The sequence below is a fragment of the Leguminivora glycinivorella genome, chromosome 26 (assembly GCF_023078275.1).
Source record: "Leguminivora glycinivorella isolate SPB_JAAS2020 chromosome 26, LegGlyc_1.1, whole genome shotgun sequence".
NCBI classification, from domain to species: domain Eukaryota; kingdom Metazoa; phylum Arthropoda; class Insecta; order Lepidoptera; family Tortricidae; genus Leguminivora; species Leguminivora glycinivorella.
Window position 1 is genome coordinate 5,421,751 of NC_062996.1, and position 22,471 is coordinate 5,444,221.

Genomic DNA, 22,471 nt, shown 5'->3' on the forward strand with positions numbered 1-22,471 from the left:
GAGAACCTTAATGACGAAATAAAACGTACTGAAATCACAGAATATATAATAGTACAAGTACAGAAGGCTACTCCTTTGATGTTCACAAAATGCCGCCATTCTAAATTTTACCTACATTAACTTGGTGGACCGCAGCGAGCAGAGCGACATTGAAGTATTCGCCGCGCGAAGGTCGTCACCACTGAATGGGCCGCGAAGTCTCACCCGCAGACATACTTGTAGCGCAACGATAGAATCGCGGAGTGAGCCGCCCCTGCTGAAATCTCAATTCATCAAAAAAATCTTGGTAACAAAATAGGAATAATAAAAACAATTTTAACTTTTTCCTTAATTTTTGTACAAACTTTTCGAGAACTGCTGTAGTAGAAATGCTGGCGTGTTTCTCTAACATTTTTTTTAAATTTTGTTTCAGATGATGTGTTCAGGATAGTGTACGAGGAAGTAGACGAGAGTAACGTGAAGATATTCAGTTTCCCTTCTTCCCAGTCCAGTAACGGAGATGTGGAAGAATTTAGGTGAGGACTAAACCTTTATTCTATAATTTAGGAATACTGAGGGTGATTTTTAACTGGGGGGGGTCACACGAGCAATTTTTATAATGGGGCAACACTAAATTGTGATATTTTTTTTTAACTATGACTTAATTGATAGTTAATCATCAATTAAGTCAATAGAACGTAATTGATAATTAGCTATCAATTAAGTATATCAATTAAGTCATAGTTAAGAAAAATAATCACAATTCAGTGTTGCCCCATTGGAAAGTTGCTCAGCGTGACCCTTAGTACCCTGTTCACTCCTGCTCACGATTTATGAATCACCCTGTATAACTCCGTATAGACCGATAAAGTCTAAGAAAAAAACGTACCTCAAAACCATACAGAAAAAGGTACGGTGAGCTAGATGGCGATACACCTTTGGGGTACGCTCGGCTAGATGGCGCTAATATTAATATTTGACATTTTAACACATATCAAGCTAAGAATATGGGCCAAATTGTCAAAACTGAGGTTCAAAAGTTTTAAGCCTGTGTCGAGAGATGGCAGTCTATGCACTGTGATTACACATTTACTTTGACAGTAATTCTCTATAATACTCGATCCTCTTTGGGAATACTGAAGTTTTTAAACGCTGGTAGCCTAGCGGTAATTACGTGCGACTTTCGTTCCGGAAGTCGCGGGTTCGAACCCCGGCTCGCACCAATGAGTTTTTCGAAATTTATGTGCGAAATATCATTTGATATTTGCCAGTCGCTTTTCGGTGAAGGCAAAACATCGTGAGGAAACCGGACTAATAGGCTAGTTTCCAACTAGTCAAATCAGCTTCTTTTTATGAACTGTCAAAACGATTTGTTAGTATGGAATAGGGATGTTACGGAGGTGGTTTTATCGGAGCCGAAGCCGGAACCGGAGATTTTAAATTTGCATTAACGGAACCGAAATCGGAACCGAAACCGGAACCGGAGATGTATGTTTAAGCCACGGAGGGAGAGAAATTAGTACCTAATTTTTCTCCCTTCGCCTGCGTCAAGTAATAAAATAAAACAGTGGTATTATTATTTCGTATTTTTTATTGTTAATTAAAAAATTACCTTCATACAAATCAGTACCTACCTAGGTGTGTAGGTATAGTCTCGACATTATCAAACAGGCATGGGAAATAAAAATGAACACCTTATTGTACGATTGAAAATGTTATAGCACAGGTATGTATTACATACATACAAGTACAAACTGTTTTCATAGCCAGGCACGCGCCGCGTAATGCCATTAAGTTTCGGTTTGTATGACTTTCGCTTTTGAAAATGAAATCAACCGAAAGTTTGTATATATATCTTGGATTCTGAGGAGTGACGTCACGGTCAATTCATTTACTTTATATCTTTCTCTTTGACTTATTAAATAGAAAGTATGTTTAAAAATAACTACTGTCCATATTTTTTTCTAATTATCTTTATTTCGCCTGCATCAAATATTTTATTTTAAGTATAGGAAACTAGCCTATTCCGATAAGGTCTAGTTTACCCCTTCGGGTTGGAAGGTCAGATGGCAGTCGCTTTCGTAAATACTGCCTACGCCAAAACTTGGGATTAGTGGTCAAAGCGGACCCCTGGCTCCCATGAGGCGTGGTAAATGCCGGGATAACGCAAGGAGGGTGATGACTGAAGTTTTTAAACGGACTGGAGATTAAGTGAGATGAATGCATGTTTTTGAAAATTATTGTAATATATCTTGATTCTAAGTTACATATACGATTAGTCATTATTTTTCATCATTCGCCTTCTATGTTTCCGAGAGTCTTATATCTCCACTTCCATGCATAAACAGTGCAGACAGCACTAAAAACGGAGTCTAAAAATACCCGAGTTAAACTATATTATTAAGCTAAGGCACTGGTCCCACCGCGAGCTAGTAAGCTATGAGCTATCGGCTATAAAAATGAACAAAAGATAAGCACTCCCGTGCAAATAAAAGAGACACGGCCATATTGATAGTTCACCGCTGGGCGAGTAACTATAATATAAACATCGCCGTGTCTCTTTTATTTACACGGGAGTGATTATCTTTTGTTCGTTTTTATAGCCGATAGCTCATAGTTCACTAGCTCGCGGTGGGACCAGTGACTAAGTGTTAAAATAATAAATGGCACTTTGTGTCCTTTATTAAAGTGTCAAAAGGCCCTCTATGTGTTTCTTCAGTTCCAAGATTATACCATCTCATACATTACAATGCAACCGCCTAAGAACGTGCAAAAACTACATGGCGCCACTAAAATTGACTTTTTGTCATCGATTACTTGTAGATTGGAGTTGAGTGTCACTTTCGAGACATAAATCTATGTCGAAAGTGACACTTAACGCCATCTACGAGTATAATTGATGGCAGCAAGGCATTTTTTTGTGGCGCATTTTAAGAGGGCTTTCGTGTTAAAAATAGTGAAATCGCAACCGAGCGCTCGATCATACCGTGTGTGGTATCAAATTAAAGGGCTTTGCGAGTAGTTTATAAATATATATCACATTATAGGACTTTTTCTACTTGGTCTAACAAAATATGAGAAAATGTCCAAAAGTGGTAATAATTGTACCGATGAAGGCTCGTTTTCAAAAAATTGGCAAAAATCAATAATAGCAATTTATAATCACTAAGGCGTAACAGCAATTTAAGTAAACGTTGCAGATTAATTTAGTACAAAACTTACTTCGATGTGATGTAGATTTTCAAAGAAATTGTCACTTAATTTTAGTAATTTCTGAAAAAAATTGAATTCGCCTTAGGCTAGTTTACTCTTTTTTTAAAACTTATAATAAAAATCTAGTCTGAAATGATTGTAGTACAGGATATACGAATTATAAATTTACCCGTTTTAATATTCAAAATTGTCCAAATTTTATAAATAAGATCGACTGATTCAGCTCTATACGTGCGTTTTTCTAAACGTGCATTAGAGAAAAAATCATAATTAATTTAGTGAGTTAGTTTTCAAAAATCCAGTCTTATAAAAATCAAGATAATAAGATGCTCTAACTGGAACTTGAATTAAATAAATCTATTGGATAACGGAAAGTATAGTATTTCACCGACTAAAACTATCAATTTTACATTCTTTTGACGTTTTTTTTGAAAGCAGCCTTAATGTATGAGATGGTAGAGGTATATTCTTCTTATATTTAATTTCTGGTTCCGCGCAAGTCTCCCAAGGGTCCGGATGGGTACCTGTAGGCCTAGCACATGATGGCCGCGGGAGTATGTCGCCGCGAGATAGATCACACGTCTTCTTCTAACTGTATTAATGACATAAGGACGGGTAGTCTATCTCGCGGCGACATACTCCCGAGGCCATCATGTGCTAGGCCTACTGTTGGTATCCGTGAAGGAAAAGATATGCAAATGTCATTATCTTAATTCAAAGTTTTTTTTCCCAGATTCCCAAGGGCAGGAACGCCTAATGCCAAGTCAATATTACGTCTGGTCACCTTCAAGCTACAGAAGGCTTCGCCCACAGTCCTCGATTATTACTACGAAGGCAACTCTGATTCACAATGTAAGTATAATGGATTCTCTTAGCATCGTAGACCTTACAAAACCTTCTTATAGACCTAAAACAAATACTATATAAACTCTACGAGTTAATACGTTCAGCTTGGTGCCAAAGTTGGCAAAACGCGATACTAGCGCCCCTAGCGGCATGAGTTGATCAAAATAGTTTAGTTCATACAGTTTAAAATTAAAAAAAGTCACACGCTCTTATTTATTAGTTTTATTCCGTCTAAAAATGTGAAAGTAAATCAAGTAATCGCATTTTGTGTTGTTTTACGTACAGTCGCCATCAGATATATCGGAGCGCCCAAGGTACTCAAAAATATCTGAACACGCCTCTAACGCCATGGCAATACAGGCGTGTTCAGATATTTGTGAGCGCCTCGGGCGCTCCTATATATCTGATGGCGACTGTACTACGCCTGTACTGACAAACTACTTTGAACAACTCGTACCGCTAGATGGCGCTGCTAAAATCGTTGCCGCTTCATTGTATGGGAAACGTCACAAGCTGCACGTTAACTCTAGAGTTTATATAGTATTTGCCTAAAATTAGCCATCAACCAACCTCAAATCTAGGATGAACAGGCATCTTCTGGGCGAGCTCACTCCATCGTAGGCCACGTCTTTGCCTTTGACTAGTCTGTGGCCAAAAAAGCCCATTTATAATTAAAAAAAAACTGAAAACTGTATTGTCAACTGATATAAATATCATTTACTTAGAAATAGTGAGAAAAGCGTCTAGTTGCCAGGGCTGGATTCGAAACAGCATCGTTTTCTATCGCGGCGGTTTAGTACCGTTTGGTTTGACGAGCGGTCTGGCGCAGTCGGTAGTGACCCTGCCTGCTACGCCGCGGTCCCGGGTTTGAATCCCGGTAAGGGCATTTATTTGTGTGATGAGCACAGATATTTGTTCCTGAGTCATGGATGTTTTCTATGTATATAAGTATTTATATATTATATATATCGTTGTCTGAGTACCCACAACACAAGCTTTCTTGAGCTTACCGTGGGCCTCAGTCAATCTGTGTAAGAATGTCCTATAATATAATATATATAATATATATATTGTCCTATAATATATATTTAATATATATTTGGTAGCCAAAATTTCGTAACCGGCTACGAATCGGGAATCTTGATTCCCATTTTAGAAAGTCCCAATTTGAAGCCAGTTACGATTTGGGACTTTTTACCCGTTTCGAAGCTGGTTACTAATTTTTTTAGTTACGAAACGGTACTAAAAAATCGCGGCAGGTGCCTAAGTCATTCAACCACTTGGCCTACTTTGGCGTAGATCGAATCTTCAAAATATATGCATTTTTATTGAGGAAGTATATGCTGTATATATGATATGAATCAAATTTTCATATAAAGTACCTAGTCTTTTTAGAATAAATCAAATGGGAATATTTTTTATGAAATATGTAGTCTTATTTTTATCGAAGTCGCCCGCCGAGTTTCTTGCCGGTCCCATAGTGGATACCCCCTCCAACTGAGGGGGACTGAAATCTTCTCGAGGCTGAGGCGTAGGGTTAGAGCCGGCGTAGCTTTATTTGACGTTCATATGCGCATTGTAACATGCCTACTTGACAAAATATTTCATTTTCATTTTTTTTTTCATTTTCATCGAATCTGGGCCATTTTTTTTTTCAAAGTTGTCCACCCCACTTTTTTGTAACATGGGTATTTTTTACGCGATTCATACTCAGAATCGAGAGCTCTTTCGATCCTGATAGGAGAGAAAAAATGTCCCAAGATTTCCATACATTTTTTCGAACCTTCCATTCCGTTACCGCCATACAAAATGTTTGAAAAAATGGTAACGGAGTGGGGAAAAAACCTTGGGACACTTTTTTTTCTTATTAGGATTGAAAGAGCTCGCGATTCTGAGTGGAAAACACATAAAACTTTCCAAATAAAAAAAAAAGTGGGGTGGACAACTTTGACAAAAATAGCCCATCTGCTTACCAAATTTCACTAAAATACGTATAATTAAAGTATTTATTTCTTGCAGCATCAGAAAATACTAACGACGCAATGGAGGTGACAGACATCCGGTGGTTTGATCTCAGACAGTCGTTGAAAGAGACCTTCCCTTGGTTCGAATACTTAGCTCGTGTCGGTTGGACCCCCTGTGGAAACTTGTAAGTAATAGTATAATATGCTACGCCGCGGTCCCGGGTTCGAATCCCGGTAAGGGCATTTGTGTGATGAGCACAGATATTTGTTACTGAGTCATGGATGTTTTCTATGTATATAAGTATGTATATATTATATCGTTGTCTGACTACTAGTGTTGTGAATTTAAGCTTGGAGGCGTAAACTACAAAACTCGAGTCGCGACTTCTGAGTCCTAAAGCCTCGAACCTTAAAGCCTCCACCATATAAGCCTCAACCTTATAAGTTTGCGTTGCTGCTTACGAGCACAGAATCCTCGAGTCTTTAGTCCTCAAGCTTTAAAGACTCCTAAGCTTTGAAGGTTTAAGTCTATAAGGTTTGTAGCATTTAAGTCTTAAGAGCTTTTAATAAACTAGATCGTAAGGTCAACAGAAGTAAAAAAAACAGGCCAAGTGCGAGTCGGACTCGCCCACTGAGAGCTCCGTACTTTTTAGTATCCTGAGATACGTGAGATACAGCGTGGTGACGTGACCGGGCGGACGGATATCTGAGTCTTAGTAATAGACTTACGTTTTTACCCATTGTGCACGGAACCCTAAAATCTACCAAACCGACACCGTCAAATTAAGGGTTAAAAATAAATACTATCTGCCTATAAAGCTCGTTGTTTGAGCTCTTAAAGCTTGACACAGACCTTCGAGGTTTAGGGGGCTTGAGCTCTCTATGAAGCCCGAGTCTTAAAGACTCACTCTTAAGAGCTCATAAAAAGCTTGAGTCGTTAAGGTTCTGAACGGTTTCTGAGCTAAAACCTTTAACGCTTGAGTCTTTAAGGCGTGAACTTTTAGGGTTTACAAGTCTTTAAGGTTTAAAAGTCTTCAAGACTAGTCTTATAACAACACTACTGAGTACCCACAACATAAGCCTTCTTGAGCTTACCGTGGGCCTCAGTCAATCTGTGTAAGAATGTCCTGTAATATTTTTTTATTTATTTAATATTCTCTGTCAACCAAGTCTGTCAGTAAATAAGAACAAAGAAAACCATATGCATCCTTTTCTTTAGGGTGCTAGAGAAAAGGATACCTATAGTTTTCTTAGTTCTTATTTACTGACAAACTTGTTTGACAGAATATATTTGATATTGGAGGGTTTACTGATGAAGCCCGATAAATCGAGATAATTTGTCCTTGAAATAACAACATTGTGGAATTTATTCGATCGGAACATAATTCGAATTTCAAAAACCGCTCAACTTATCGGGTTTCACCAGTAAACCCTCAAAATTATGTAGTGTGAGATCTGACTTTCGACTTAAATGAATTAAAATATTTAAAACGATTTAAATATTAACTAGACACCAATCCGTTAATAATCGTTTGTTCCTTTCCATCTATCAGTATCATACCAATACGTCGGAAAGAGACAAACGATTAGCATCAGTTTCTCAAATTAAAATCTGTTTCAAAATTAAGAATTAAATAGTTCTAAAATAAAATCGGGAGTGTTGTGAAGGATTCGAGCGTTAACGCTCAAGGTGTATTTTTTTTTGCTAAAATGGGACACATACTGCTTTTCACTGCTTTTTTGAGAAACTTTTTGTGTTAAAAATGATTTATACTAAATTCAAAACTGTCTTTCTTACAGCGTATGGGTGCAGCTACTAGACCGCAAGCAGCAGCGATTGGAGCTAGCACTAGTTCCGGTGCGAGAGCTGTGTGCGCCGGCGCACTACCCTGCTGCGCCTGCGCGCGCCGCGCATGCGCCGCAAGAAAATCCCGAACAGGTGAATGACATGCCCTACACGATATTACAAAATGGCGAATATTCTCAAAATGGCGGACATTAAATGACTCCCTGACTACAAACGACTTCCATGTAGACCTAAATTTTAGGTCTACATGGGAGTCGTTTGTAGGTTTTCGGGGTCTCTTATATGAATAAAAAAAACAAAGTAATTTTCTCGCTATAAGGTAGCAAAATATAAACACGAAATAAATGTCATATACAAAGAAAAAGTGACCAAGGCCTCCAAGTGTCCCGAGCTGGAATCGAACCAGCGTCCTTCGTTTACCGGACGGATACCTAAACCGCTCGGCCGGTGGCCACAGCGGCGGTCACGAAAGCAAGGGTCGAAAATTCCATTCCACGGGAGTGCTTATCTTTTGTTCGTTTTTATAGCCGACAGCTCATAGTTCACTAGCTCACGGTGGGACCAGTGCCTTTGGTCAATCACTGGCCAGTTTATAATTTAAAAAAAAATGATGGTCATTAGCAACCAGACGCTTCGCGATGGCTGCGAAAAAAGTTTAAATTACATATTTATTAAAATTATCATTTTGTTATATAGCCAATACAAATCCTAGTCCAAGAGACAGCGCCAGACGTATGGATCAACGTTCACGACATACTTCACTTCCTACCCCCTTTGGAACCTGGCACCATCCGGTTCATATGGGGCTCGGAGCAGACTGGACACTTGCATCTGTACCTCATCACTTGTAGGATAGCTAGGGGACCACCGGAGAGAATGAGAAGTGAGTATATCTCTGTCTTTGTCTAACTTACTGCTAGAACGACTAGGGAACAAATCAAATTATTTTGTAGAATTTTTTTTTTTTTTTGATTTGTTCTTTTTTCCAAGTAGTCACACTACTATATATAAATTATAAATTCAAATAGATATCATACACGAAAGAAAAAACGACAAGGCCCACTGGTGGCCGAGCCGGGAATCGAACCCGGGTCTTCAGCTTACGCGGCTAACGTCTTCACCACTAGACCACCCGCCCGCCGGTTCGATTCCCGGCTCGGCCACCAGTGGGCCTTGTCGTTTTTTCTTTCGTGTATGATATCTATTTGAATTTATAATTACTGCTAGAAGTTATAGCTAAGTTATGATATAAGAATAGGTACAGTATAATAAAGAGTACTGTCGTACAGTATGGCCACTCACCCACCCACCCCCTCTCGGTTACCTCACAGTTACCGCCTGTCAAAAACGCGAATAGCCGACCTGTCATATCTCACTCATACAAGCATGGTACGCGTTCGCCTACACGAGCTTAGAATGTGTGCTAGAAACGCGCCTCTTTCATATATTTGATCGCCAGTGTCCGAGGTGTGATATAGGTACGGTTTATTTTGTTTTTACTTTACCCGCGGCTCCGCTCGCGCTAGAAAGAGACAAAAAGTAGCCTATGTCACTCTCCATCCCTTCAACTATTTCCACTTAAAAAAATCACGTCAATTCGTCGCTCCGTTTTGCCGTGAAAGACGGACAAACAAACAGACACACACACTTTCCCATTTATAATATTAGTATGGATGTATTTATCTATTTAAGTATGTATATCGTCGCTTAGCACCCATAGTACAAGTTTTGCTTAGAGGCTAAGTTGATCTGTGTAAGGTGTCCCAAATATTTATTTATTTCTTATTTCACCTTTACAGGCGTTATGGAAATGATAACGGAAGAAGAGAACCTAGCGGTCGGACCGAATATTATTAGCAAGGAACCCATCACTGCTGGCGAGTGGGAGGTATTAGGCAGGAAAATATGGGTGAGTACTCGGTGTTTAGTTGCTACACTGTAGCTATAGTCTTGTACGAGGGTGGACACAGGGTTTGTGTTGCTGGCAGTGAATGTTTTAGTATAATCCATCATCCTCCTTGCGTTATCCCGGCATTTGCCACGGCTCATGGGCGCCTGGGGTCCGCTTTGATAACGAATCCCAAGATTTGGCGTAGGCACTAGTTTTTACGAAAGCGACTGCCATCTGACCTTCCAACCCGAAGGGTAACTACTTAATAAATCATACGAAATGCTTGTAGAGTGTGTAAATTGATAAAATCTATAATGAATACATTACCATATGATAAGACACATCAAGTATTAGATAACTGGTCTGTGACGATTCGTCATAATTTATTACTACACATAATTTTATGGCCTGTGTGGTGACGGGTTAAGAATTTCACCACCCCCTTCCTTCCCGTGGGTGTCGTAGAAGGCGACTATGGGATATGGGTTAAATTGTGGCGTAGGTGAGAGGCTGGCAACCTGTCACTGCAATGTCACAGTTTCGTTTTCTTTCAACCCCTTATTTGCCAAGAGTGGCACTGAAGCTTTAGTAGTTTCATGTGTTCTGCCTACCCCTTTATGGGATACAGGCGTGATTGTATGTATGTATGTATGTATAATTTTATTACTTATTCCAATAAGGTCTAGTTACCCTTCGGGTTGGAAGGTCAGATGGCAGTCGCTTTCGTAAAACTATGTAGTGCCTACGCCAAATCTTGGGATTAGTTGTCAAAGCGGACCCCAGGCTCCCATGAGCCGTGGCAAATGCCGGGATAACGCAAGGAGGATGATGATGATGACATAATTTTATGAGAGTACATATAGCAATAATTTATTTATTCAAGTATTAATAATTAAAATTTGTCACATAATAATATGCCAGTCGATGTCTATATGTAATCATTTTCACAGGTAGACGAAGCCCGCAACCTAGTGTACTTCGTTGGTCTCCGAGAAACTCCTTTAGAAAGGCATTTATACGCCGCGCCCTTAGCCCCGCCGAGACCACATCAAGTAACTTTGTTAACCACCGTAGGACATTCTTGCGCTGTAGATATGGACGACGTAAGTATATATCCTACAATTCTTTCATAGCTAGAAAAAGGACTACTTTACGATTTGGTGGAGGAATATCGTTCCAACATCTTGAAGCTACATACCTCAAGCTTCTTCGAAAAGTATAATTCGTTATTCTCAGCGAAATCCCTTTAGAAAGGCAATACGCCGCGCCCTTAGCCCCGCCGAGACCACATCAAGTGACTTTGCTTACCACCGTAGGACATTCTTGCGCTGTAGATATGGATGACGTAAGTGTATATCCTACAATTCTTTCATAGCTAGAAAAAGGACTACTTTACGATTTGGTGGAGGAATATCGTTCCAACATCTTGAAGCTACTTACCTAAAGCTTCTTCGAAAAGTATAATTCGTTATTCTCAGCGAAATGCCTTAAGAAAGGTAATACGCCGCGCCCTTAGCCCCGCCGAGATCACATCAAGTGACTTTGCTAACCACCCTCGGGCATTCGTGTGCTGTAGATAGATATGGATGACGTAAGTGTATATCCTACAATTCTTCCATAGGTAGAAAAGGGCTGGACTGCTATTTGGTGGAGGAAAGTTGTTCCAACATTTTAAGGCTGCATATCTAAAACTTCCTCAAAAACAGCTGTCATGTGTTCGTGTGCTTTAGATATGGATGATGTAAGTACGTTATATCCTACATTTACATAGTCCATGGGTAGACAGAGAACTAGACTTAGTTGGCGGTGGAATATTGTTCCAACATCTTGAAGCTACATACCTAAAGCTTCTTCGAAAAGTATATTTCTTTATTCTGTGCGCAATGACTTTAGATAGGTATACGGTGCACGCAGGAAATTCAGAAATAAAAATTATTGGTTAAAACAGTAAAAAAATCAATTTCAATTTATCTTTTAACGCCTTTGCTGCGGCAATTAAGTTAACTCGCAGCTAACCATATTTTGTATAAGATCTTTCGGTACCGCAGCGAACGTGTTAAGAGTACTCGGTGACTTCGAAAGGTTTTTTTCTTCTATTTTGGACAGGAATGCACCCTGGCAGTTATAACGTCGAGCAACATCAGCACAGCGCCATCTACACGAGCGTATCGCATCGCACACACGCCAGGACCCACCTTAGTCGCGCAAGGACTTCTCATGGACCGAGCACCGAGCGGTAAGTAATATTGAAATGAACTTTATTTGCTGGCGGCACAGACAAATACAACAAGACGGCCCTTACAGGGCGACTCGCGGTCACCAAGCATACGACAAATCAGGTTTATAAAAGTTTGAACGTGTGCGACACCGATCAGTAGCGCCCAAGTATACGACCCGCTAACAGTGTTCGTGTCCGCTCGGGAAAAAATCTTAAATAATCAAATTTGGTTGCAAACAATGGTCTCTTGCAGCATAAAGTGGTGTGGCAAGTCTTCTAACACTTCTACATATAAAAAAGATCGAATAACATTCCACAGTTAAGTCAAATTAATTATTTTGTTGAATATTGTTTATTATCCGCGGAGTTCATTTATACTGGTCAATATGGCTGTACTGGACGGCGCCGAGGCGCGTCCATCCCTTTTTGCCTAGTTAACAATGCGATATGCTATCCCTTTCACGTAAACGACTAGGGATGGGGCCATGTTAGTTTATGTCTGTTGCGGGAACTTCGTACTACCGTTCGTACCCTGTGCTACCATTTTATGAAATATAAAAGAAAGCAGATTTGTAATTGTGAATAATTATCTAGAATCTGTAGAGTCTGTAGTGTTATTTAGTTGATTGATTAGTTTAGAATATTTAGTTGGTAATTTAACTTAGTAAACGTAAGTAAAAATGCACAGTTTAGTTATTAGTTACTAGAATGATTTTTATTGAGGTGCTATCACAATCATCATCCTCCTTGCGTTATCCCGGCATCGGCATTCGCCACGGCTCATGGGAGCCTGGGGTCCGCTTTGGAAACTAATCCCAAGATTTGGCGACCTTCCAACCCGAAGGGTAACTAGGCCTTATTATAATTTAATTATAATACAGTATGTAAACTAACGAAAACCATTTACTGTAACCCGTAAATGTCCAGGTGATACTGAGAAACTTTTACTATGGGATCAACCCCGAAATCACGAAAATATCTTCTGACAGTTTCATAGGTAGTTTTATTTTATAGTAAGTATTTCCTATGGGAGAGTAAATTTTTATTTCGCGTTTTGGGTGTTGGTCCCATATTAAAAGTTTCTCAGTATCACCTGGACATTTACGGGTTACAGTAAATGGTTTTCGTTAGTTTACATACTGTATTATAATTTGTTGCAAAACAAATTCACCACAGTACTGGTACCGGTACCATTGTCTATAATAGACATGTCCCATCCCTGCTGCTAATCGTAAAGGCGCGCCATTATTTGAAACGACCAATGGCAGCACCGTGCGCGCCCGCCTCGCCCCGCAAGGATTGGTGATTTGCGTCTCGAACAATATCGCTTGCAATAGGCTTCTAGTGGGGTGTTCTGTGGCTGGCGGCTATATTTCCGAGCTCATATAACCCGGCAACCTTCAAATCATGGGTGAACAGGCATCTTCTGGGCGAGCTCACTCCATCGTAGGCCACGTCTTTGCCTTTGGCTAGTCAGACCAAGAGTAAGCAGTATAAAAAACAATGTTTGAAATATTTCTGAAGTGGGACTGGGCCGGTCGTGTCTGCCGAATGCCAAACGAATTATGGGCCAAGATTACCAGAGTGGCAGCCCAGGCCAAAACGAGGACCCGGCAGACCACGTATGCGATGGCGGAACGAGTTGGACTCCTTTTTGAAAGAATGGCCGAGGACTGCACAAAACCGGGAGGAATGGAAAAAGCGGGAGGAGGCTTTGCCCAGCAGTGGGACATCGCAGGCTCTCTATAATATAATAATTTGAAATATTTGCGAGCTGGAACAGTGGCCCTTGGCTGCTCACATCGGTGATGCCTTTGAGCCATCTTATACGTCGCTTTCTGTGACGGTGAGTCAGCATCACCCGGTCTCCATGGCCCCCTTGGAGTCTAGGTTGACCATACAAATAGACCACGTCACCACAAGGGTTCTCTCACAGGATTTTCAATAAATAAATAAATATTATAGGACAATCTTACACAGATTGACTGAGGCCCCACGGTAAGCTCAAGAAGGCTTGTGTTGTGGGTACTCAGACAATGATATATATAATACTAGCTTTTTCCCGCGGCTTCGCTCGCGTTAGAAAGAGGCAAAAAGTAGCCTATGTCACTCTCCATCCCTTCAACTATCTCCACCTAAAAGATCACGTCGATTCGTCGCTCCATTTTGCCGTGAAAGACGGACAAACAAACAGACACACACTTTCCCATTTATAAAATCAGTATGGATATAATTACTTATATGCATAGAAAACATCCATGACTCAGGAAAGTCAGGAACAAATATCTGTGCTCATCACACAAATAAATGCCCTTACCGGGATTCGAACCCATGACCGCCAGTTTTTGAGGGTTAATGAAAGTGATATGTGCGGTAATAAAGTTTGTGTGTCCTACAGAAACGTCGTCAGACAGCAGAAGTTACAATGGTTCCTGGGACAGCCGCTCTGGAGATGGTGACAATGATGAAAATGACTCCAGCGAAGCCTCTATACTCGTCAAAGGTATTTAAAAAATGGAAAGAAGTGCCTAGTGTCTACTTCGATTAAGTTCATAATCTTTAACATTTCTTTACATAAATATAATTGTCAACTTATCTGTATCAATTTTGCGCCACATTTGTAACTCGGATGTAAGCTGGTTACCTACAGCACAGGCCTCGCCTAGTGTAGGAACCAGGTCAACTTAATTTAAGGGAAAGCACAAGCGATGTTCTCTCAAATTCTGTATTGTCTTAGCTTAATTTTTTCTTTTTATGATGAATGAATTTGTGTAGATAAATAAATGTTTTAAAGTTTTTTTTAAAGTATATTTGGGCATTTTCAGAATTTGGGACCCCCCAATTAGCGTAAGTTGTTAACAAAAATTAACTCACTGTCAGTTTTGTGACGATAATTAAGCATGAAATTTCTATAAAAATATTGTTTTGGTGTTAATTACACATAATTAAGCATGAAATTTCTATAAAAATATTTTTTTTTGTGTTAACTTTAAGCGATAATTTACATTCAGAATGTGAAAAATGTAAATTTTTAGACAGATTTTATGCTCGTCACAAAATTGACAGCTGGTTATTTTTTGTTTACAACTTACGCTAATTGGGAGGTCCCAAATTCTAAAAATGCCCATTTACGTCACTATAAAATTTCTATGGTACAGTCAACCAGTTGGAACCCTAGCCACTATAGAACTATGTCATAGTGACGTTTAAATCAGATTGTAAGAAATCTCTTACTGCTTGTCATTTTGACATGGTTGTAGAGTGGCCTAGGGTTCCAATTGGCTGACTGTATTTGATTAAACATTCGCCCTACATTTTCCAAAAAATTTTCAAGTGTTTAGCTCGTCGATGATACCGCCAAAGTCAAGGTTTAGGAAGGCACGCGTTTCATGAAGGCAACTAGCCGCTGAGCCCTACATTTTCAAATTTACCGCCTTTTTTAGGGTTCCGTAGTCAAAAAGGAAAAACGGAACTCTTATAGGGTCACTCGTGTGTCCGTCCGTCCGTCTGTCCGCAGATATTCTGAAAGTGACCGAACTCGTTTAAGCTGAAATTTCAATATATATATCAATCACGCCGACAAAGTGGTAAAAAATGTTTTGTTAAGGTACCCCCCCCTACATGTAAAGGGGGGACTGTTTTTTTTTTCATTCCAACCCCAACGTGTGATATATTGTTGGATAGGTATTTAAAAATGAATAAGGGTTTACTAAAATCGTTTCTTGATAATATTAATATTTTCGGAAATAATCGCTCCTAAAGGAAAAAAGTGAGCCACCCCCCCTCTAACTTTTGAACGGTATGTTTAAAAAATATGAAAAAAATCACAAAAGTAGAACGTTATAAAGACTTTCTAGGAAAATTGTTTTGAACTTGATAGTTTCAGTAGTATTTGAGAAAAAACAGGGGAAAAAAGAACCTACACTGAGCGTGGCCCGACACGCTCTTGGCCGGTTTTTAGTGCCAAGATTTTGTTGACCGTATATTTTTTTAACTTTACTAAGGTATAGAATAAATTTAAAAGTGGAAATCTGCCTTGGGTGACACTTGAACTCATGGCCTCTGCTTTGCAGGCGTTTCTGCTAATCAGAAGTTAAAATGTACTAAGGTCATTGAACTACTATGTACTACGTACTAGAAATGACAACTCGAACATATTCTGTGCGCCGACCGGCAGCGGCGGCAGCGTGAGGCGCATGCGCGTGAAGCGAACCGTGTCATAGAGTAAGACTTGACCACCTAGACGCGACACTTTTAGTGTAGACCTTTGTTTTATACTTTGTGTGTGAAATACTAAGTAGTTTATTTTTAGCACTATTGTGCATTGTGTTATATTTAATTTCTACTCAGTGAAATAAAAATAAGTAATTGTTTTTTTCATAAATTTTAATTTCCTTTGAATAAAATTAGTTTTGTAAGTTTCTGTCGCTCAGAATAATAATCGCGCCATTCACCTTGTTTTACCTCCCTTGCACCGGTTTAACACCGGTTGCATTAAATACTATAATACTATTTCAGTTTTGGTGTCACTATTTTTCGTCAATAATGAGAATTATAATTCAGAAATAATTCAAAATCATGCTTATTGTATAATATTATCGCCTAAAATTCGTATTAGAACCGTGTAATATTCAAAACTATAAATTGAAATAAATATTTTTATATTATATATTGAAAACAGAATATGATCACAATTATTATACCTTATTACCTACATGTCATGTCTGCGCGATTCATCTAGGATTCCAGTTGTCAAAATGGCGGCCATAGCATCGCGTTTAAGGAGCCCGTCCCTTCATTATAATAATTACTTAAATTAAGTTACATCGAAATAGCTTGTCTACTAACCGATGAAATGTGACACCGTCACTTTTATTAGATTTTCTCGTATGGCTTCAACAGTATCTTATAGCACAGGAAGGCATTTTTTCATTTTATTTGTGTGCAGTCAGAGACAACCTCCTCCCGCCACGCGCAGAGACTGACTGAGGCAACATAAGTCCACTGGACTTATGTTCGTGGCGCAAACTTTTTGTTCGCCGTGTCCTCTCTAGTACATTATACCTCAATGACTAAGGTAGTAAAAAAATCTTTTTCAGAGCACGCCCTAAACACCAGCCTCTGCGTGCCTCCCCCCCAAATCTTCACCACACGCCTGTCTTGCGGGCTCCCGGCCTACTGCACGCTGTGGCGCGGCGCCCGCTCGGGGAGAGGCCCCACAGTCTTGCACGTGTACGGGGGGCCTGAGGTGCAGACTGTCACCAACAGCTACAAGGTAAACCAGTCTTTTATGAGCAGAGATCGGATTTTTGTGCTTCATATATACTAATAGTTATTTGTTATACAAGGGGGAAAAGTTGCATTTTAACGCCGAGTGTGGAATTGAAAAACGAGCAAATGAAAGGATTCTATTCGAATTCGAAGCGAGTGGTTCAACTATAGAATCCTGAACTTGCGAGTTTTTTAACACACGAGAAGTAAAATAAATTTGCACCCGAGTGTAACACAAAACTTTTCCCCTCACTATAGCGAGGAAACTACAACGCAAAAAATGCGTTTATCTCTGCTTCCAGTAGTTCCACAGGTAGTAAATCATCTTTATTACTAGATTCACCTACTTTTATCAATTTTAAAGCAGTTAATTTGACTTTATTCAAGGTCAAATTACTTTACCCACTAGTTGATAAAATGCGTTTTTACCCGCTGGTATTAAAGGACAAAACACGTGTTTCCGAGCTAGTGAGGGGGAAAAGTCATTAAAATGACGTAAGTCACTAAGAATGTCGCAAATCCGTCCGATCTCTGCTTGTGAGTAATTCAGTTTAGTAACCTAACCTAACCACAAAATTAAAATTTTGAAAAAACCCCCGACATATACTTTGTCAAACAAGTCTGTCAGTAAATAAGAACAAAGAAAACTATATGCATCCTTTTCTTTAGGGTGCTAGAGAAAAGGATACCTATAGTTTTCTTTGTTCTTATTTACTGACATACTTGTTTGACAGAGTATAGTGTCAGTCTGCCTGACCTGTCTGCTCGTTTGCCTCCTATCTCATAAAAAAAAAATAAGAAAAATCCCGACTAACTCAGCTTTCGAACAAAAAAAAACGAAATCTAAATCGTTTCATCCGTTCGGGAGCTCCGATGCTACAGACAGACACACACACACAGACAGACACGTTAAACTTATAACACCCCGTCGTTTTTGCGTCGGGGGTTAAAAAGATGATTGTTCGGAACTGTTATTCAGTGTTAAACCGTCACGAGAGATGTCGCTGTACTGAGTGTAGCAATTTCTACATCGCGCTAACATTAGTTTTATTGGGAATGTATACAGAGTGGGGCGTGTAACAAAGGCGAATAATTAAACTCTAGGCTATTCTCCTTATACTGATCAACATTTGTTCGGCGATTTTTAAAAATAACTTGTATTTTGATTTTTATCACCCTTGAAAGTTTTTTCTAAGAGGTAATGTATTGCGAATTCTGTTAAGTCTAAAGTGTGACAGACAACGTCAATGACAACAATAATGGCGTACATTGAAGCTAATATTTATTTTGTATGAAAAATTAAAAATTTTAAGACTTCATAATTTTTAAAAGTCACTGAACAAATGTTGATCAGTATAAGGAGAATAGCCTACAGTTCAATTCTTCGCCTTTGTTACAGGCCCCACTCTGTATAACTTGAATAAAGTTGACATGTGAACACATTTTTTTTTTGTTTATAAACTACCTTTTCTTTCCTATATGACTTTATATTTTTTATGTTATTGTTAATAATTTCGTTGCGTTGGGCTGGCATGGTCAAAACTTCTGTGTTGCTTTGTATCATTGAAACGATTGCACAGCGCCGACTCAAACTGAAACATTATCTAAGTGAATTCTTGTTTTAAGTGGCCTAAAATTTAGTTTTTTCACAGGGCATCAGACAACTCCGCATGCATATGCTGGCCGCCCGCGGTTTCAACGTAGTCGCCATAGATTCCCGGGGCTCCAAACACAGAGGGCGCGCCTGGGAGGGGGCTATAAGGGGCAAGATGGGGCAGGTTGAGCTAGATGATCAGGTATATCCTATTGCAACCATGTGTCAAAGTTATATAAATAATAAATAAATAAATATTGGGGACACCTTACACAGATCAACTTAGCCCCAAACTAAACAAAGCTTGTACTATGGGTGCTAAGCGACGATATACATACTTAAATAGATAAATACATACTTATATACATAGAAAACATCCATGACTCAGGAACAAATGTCTGTGCTCATCACACAAACAAATGCCCTTACCGGGATTCGAACCCAGGACCGCGGCTCAGCAGGCAGGGTCACTACCGACTGAGCCAAACCGGTCGTCCGTTATCTAAAACCATAGAGGAAAAAGGGAAGAGGTGTAACTCCATACATCAGTAAATGCGGGTTATTTGTATAGGCATAGTTAAGTGACATCTAGCGACATTCACGCGTCAAATAGCGTGAATTATCAGTACCACTACTCGATACTAGGTGGCAACTGTGTCGTCTGCCAAAAATTTTATATTAGAACAGTTTACAACTTATATTACAAGCAGAAGGAATTGAAAACAGAATACTGATTAATACTATTGTAATATTAGCTAAAAATTGGTGAGCAATCGACTCTTCGTTCGTCGCGACATCTACTGACAAGCAGTACTGATAATTTACGCTAGTTGACGCGTGATTGTCGCTAGATGTCACTTAACTATGCCTATACAAATAACTCGCATTTACTGATGTATAGAGTTACAAGTATTACAACTCTTCCCTTACTTATTCCTCTATGTCTAAAACTACGTAGCGAATGTAGCAAAGACCTGAGGCCTATTTCACAATATTGACACATCACTTTACTACATACTTTTAACTGTTTCTAACACTATTTTCACGTTTACATACGGTCTTCAAATGTTCTTCCATCTTTGTAAATGCATGATGTCCCGTATCGGTTTAGCACATGACAATGTGTGTAATATTTGCATACAATACTTTTTCTACGACCATGCACTTAGTTTTTAATAGTTTTCTTGAATAACTTTGGTGAAATTCACACTGTTTCCTGTTTTCTACGCAAAGGTTTGCACTGTCAGCTCAGCTGCTTAAAGCCTTCCCGCGCACGCAGAGCCTAACAATGCGTTTTCAGTTTTTTCGATACTGCGGCGGACGCTGGCTTTGGCGAATACAGTTTTGTGTAGGGTTTTAAAGATCTATGCACGACCCTGTAAATGACGAATAATATTTCGGGAGTAGAAAAAAACCATAATGACATTTTTGTTCAGGTGGAGGTATTACAATGGCTGGCGAAAGAGACAGACTGCATAGACATGGAACGGGTCGCCATACATGGATGGAGTTACGGTTAGTGCCCTCTCTTTCTCGTATCAATTATACACATGAGTTCTTTAAAACTACTATGTGTTAATACATACAACTAACTATGTAGTACTTAACTATTATCAAATACAGATGACAGTATCAAAGAGGATCGAGTATTATAAGAGAGTCACTGTCAAAGTAAAATGTGTAATCACATGAATAGACTGCCATCTCTTGACACAAGCTTGAAACTTTTAAACATCAGCTTGATATGTGTTAAAATGTTGGAGTTACATATGTCTTTGCTCCGTATAGACAGCTACAGTCTAAGAAAGAAACGTACCTCAGAACCATATAGAAAAAAAGTATGGTGGCCTAGATGGCGTTACACTTTTGGGAGACGCTCAGCTAGATGGCGCTAATATTAATATTTGACATTTTAACACATATCAAGCTAAGAATATGGGCCAAACTGTCATAACTGATGTTCAAAAGTTTTAAGCCTGTGTCAAGAGATGGCAGTCTATTCACTGTGATTACACATTTTACTTTGACAGTAACTCTCTATAATACTTGATCCTCTTTGGTTATTAACAGTTTTCTAGAATAACCCACGAGTATTTTTTGACTCAGTTAAAGTAGTTAAACACCGTTGCATATGATAATTTTTCTACGACCATGCACTTAGTTTTTAATAGTTTTCTAGAATAACTTTTGTGAAATTCGCACTGTTCCTGTATTTTACACTGCCAGCGCAGCTGCCCAAAGTCATCCCCCGCCGGCTTACCGCGCGCGCGCGCAGTATCGTTATAACAATGTATTGCCACAGTTACAGAGCCAAACAATGCGTTTTAAATTTTTTCGTTACTGCGCGCATGCGCGGGACGCCGGTGGGCGCTTGCTTTGGGGAATAGACTTTTATGTAGGGTTTTAAAGATCTATGCACGACTCTGTAAATGACGAATTAGGTACAGTTCGGGAGTAGAAAAAATATACAAAAAAACCTGCAAGTTATTGCCATGAGGTACTATCGTACAGTATGGCCACACCCGCTCCCCGCTGAAAGTGCCGCCCACCCCCTCTCGATTACCTCACAGTTACCGCTTGTCAAAAACGCGAACAGTCGACCTGTCATATGTCACTCATACAAGCATACCTACAGGAGCTTAGACTGTATGCTAGGAACGCGCTTCGTTCATATATTTGGTCGCCAGTGACCGAGGTGTGCCATGAGAGAGCCTGCAAGAATTTACCTAATATGGCAAGAAATGGGTATACAATTTCTAAAATTCGAAACCTCATATTTGCTTGTAGTGGCAACTTTTGTTAATAAATGAATTACTTTATTGCGATAAACATGGTATACAGTAAAATTAAATAAATAAATTTTAGGCCGTTTTTATAAATAGAAAATGTCTATTGACAAAAGGCATACAAATATGCTACTAGTCATTCATTTAAATTTACATTTCATTACCATCAATAAATTAGTTGAAATAATACATTAATATAAAAAGTTATAATCACAATATCCTAGGTCAGGAGCACTAAAATCTTTATATTTAAAAAATCTTTTATTGAATAAAATGTCTTTTCTAATAGCCACTGGAATAGTGTTGGTTTAAATTCATTTAATGTCAGTTTTTAATATTCAGAAACAACTTATTAACTATACATATGGCCATAGGGAAACAATTTCGACGACATAAGTCCGTTCTTATTCGTTCTATATCTTACTTTTGTTTTTAGGTGGTTACCTATCGCTCCTCGGTCTAGCCACGCGGCCAAACATCTTCCGCGTGTGCGTGGCCGGGGCTCCAGTGACCTGCTGGCGGCTCTACGACACGGCATACACGGAGCGCTACATGGGACTCCCGGCGCGGGCGCCGCACGCCTACACGCGCGCCTCCGTGCTCGCGCACGCGCCTTTCTTCCCGGACCAGTGAGTAGCTTTCGCTACGCCGCGTCTCGATGCTGGAACGATATGCCGCCGCCAGTAGTCTTCAGAAGATACCTTACTTGCCGGACCAGTGAGTAGAGAGCTTTCAGTCGTTTAGAGGCAGTTGCAGCTTCGCTGCTTGCCAATGCTGGAACGATATGCCACCACCAGTAGTAAGTCCGGAAGCGATTTGCAAACAACGTTTATAAGGAGTTATCTTTCACATGATCCGATTCGATATCGGATATTCACCCTCTCCGATCCGATATCGGATGT

General features: G+C 39.5%; 1 protein-coding gene across 1 annotated transcript in view; it reads left to right on the forward strand.

Annotated features, from left to right (window-relative positions):
* The window catches only part of LOC125240016 (dipeptidyl peptidase 9), a 39,201-nt gene that overhangs the window by 13,404 nt on the left and 3,326 nt on the right, over nt 1-22,471 (forward strand). Inside the window, exons 5-17 of the mRNA XM_048147832.1 lie at nt 413-515; nt 3,926-4,044; nt 6,058-6,187; nt 7,803-7,941; nt 8,506-8,692; nt 9,609-9,718; nt 10,651-10,803; nt 11,807-11,936; nt 14,317-14,421; nt 17,018-17,193; nt 18,842-18,985; nt 20,220-20,298; nt 22,006-22,198. Of these exons, the coding sequence (XP_048003789.1) occupies nt 413-515; nt 3,926-4,044; nt 6,058-6,187; nt 7,803-7,941; nt 8,506-8,692; nt 9,609-9,718; nt 10,651-10,803; nt 11,807-11,936; nt 14,317-14,421; nt 17,018-17,193; nt 18,842-18,985; nt 20,220-20,298; nt 22,006-22,198 (1,768 nt within the window). The remainder of the gene's footprint in view (nt 1-412; nt 516-3,925; nt 4,045-6,057; nt 6,188-7,802; nt 7,942-8,505; nt 8,693-9,608; nt 9,719-10,650; nt 10,804-11,806; nt 11,937-14,316; nt 14,422-17,017; nt 17,194-18,841; nt 18,986-20,219; nt 20,299-22,005; nt 22,199-22,471) is intronic.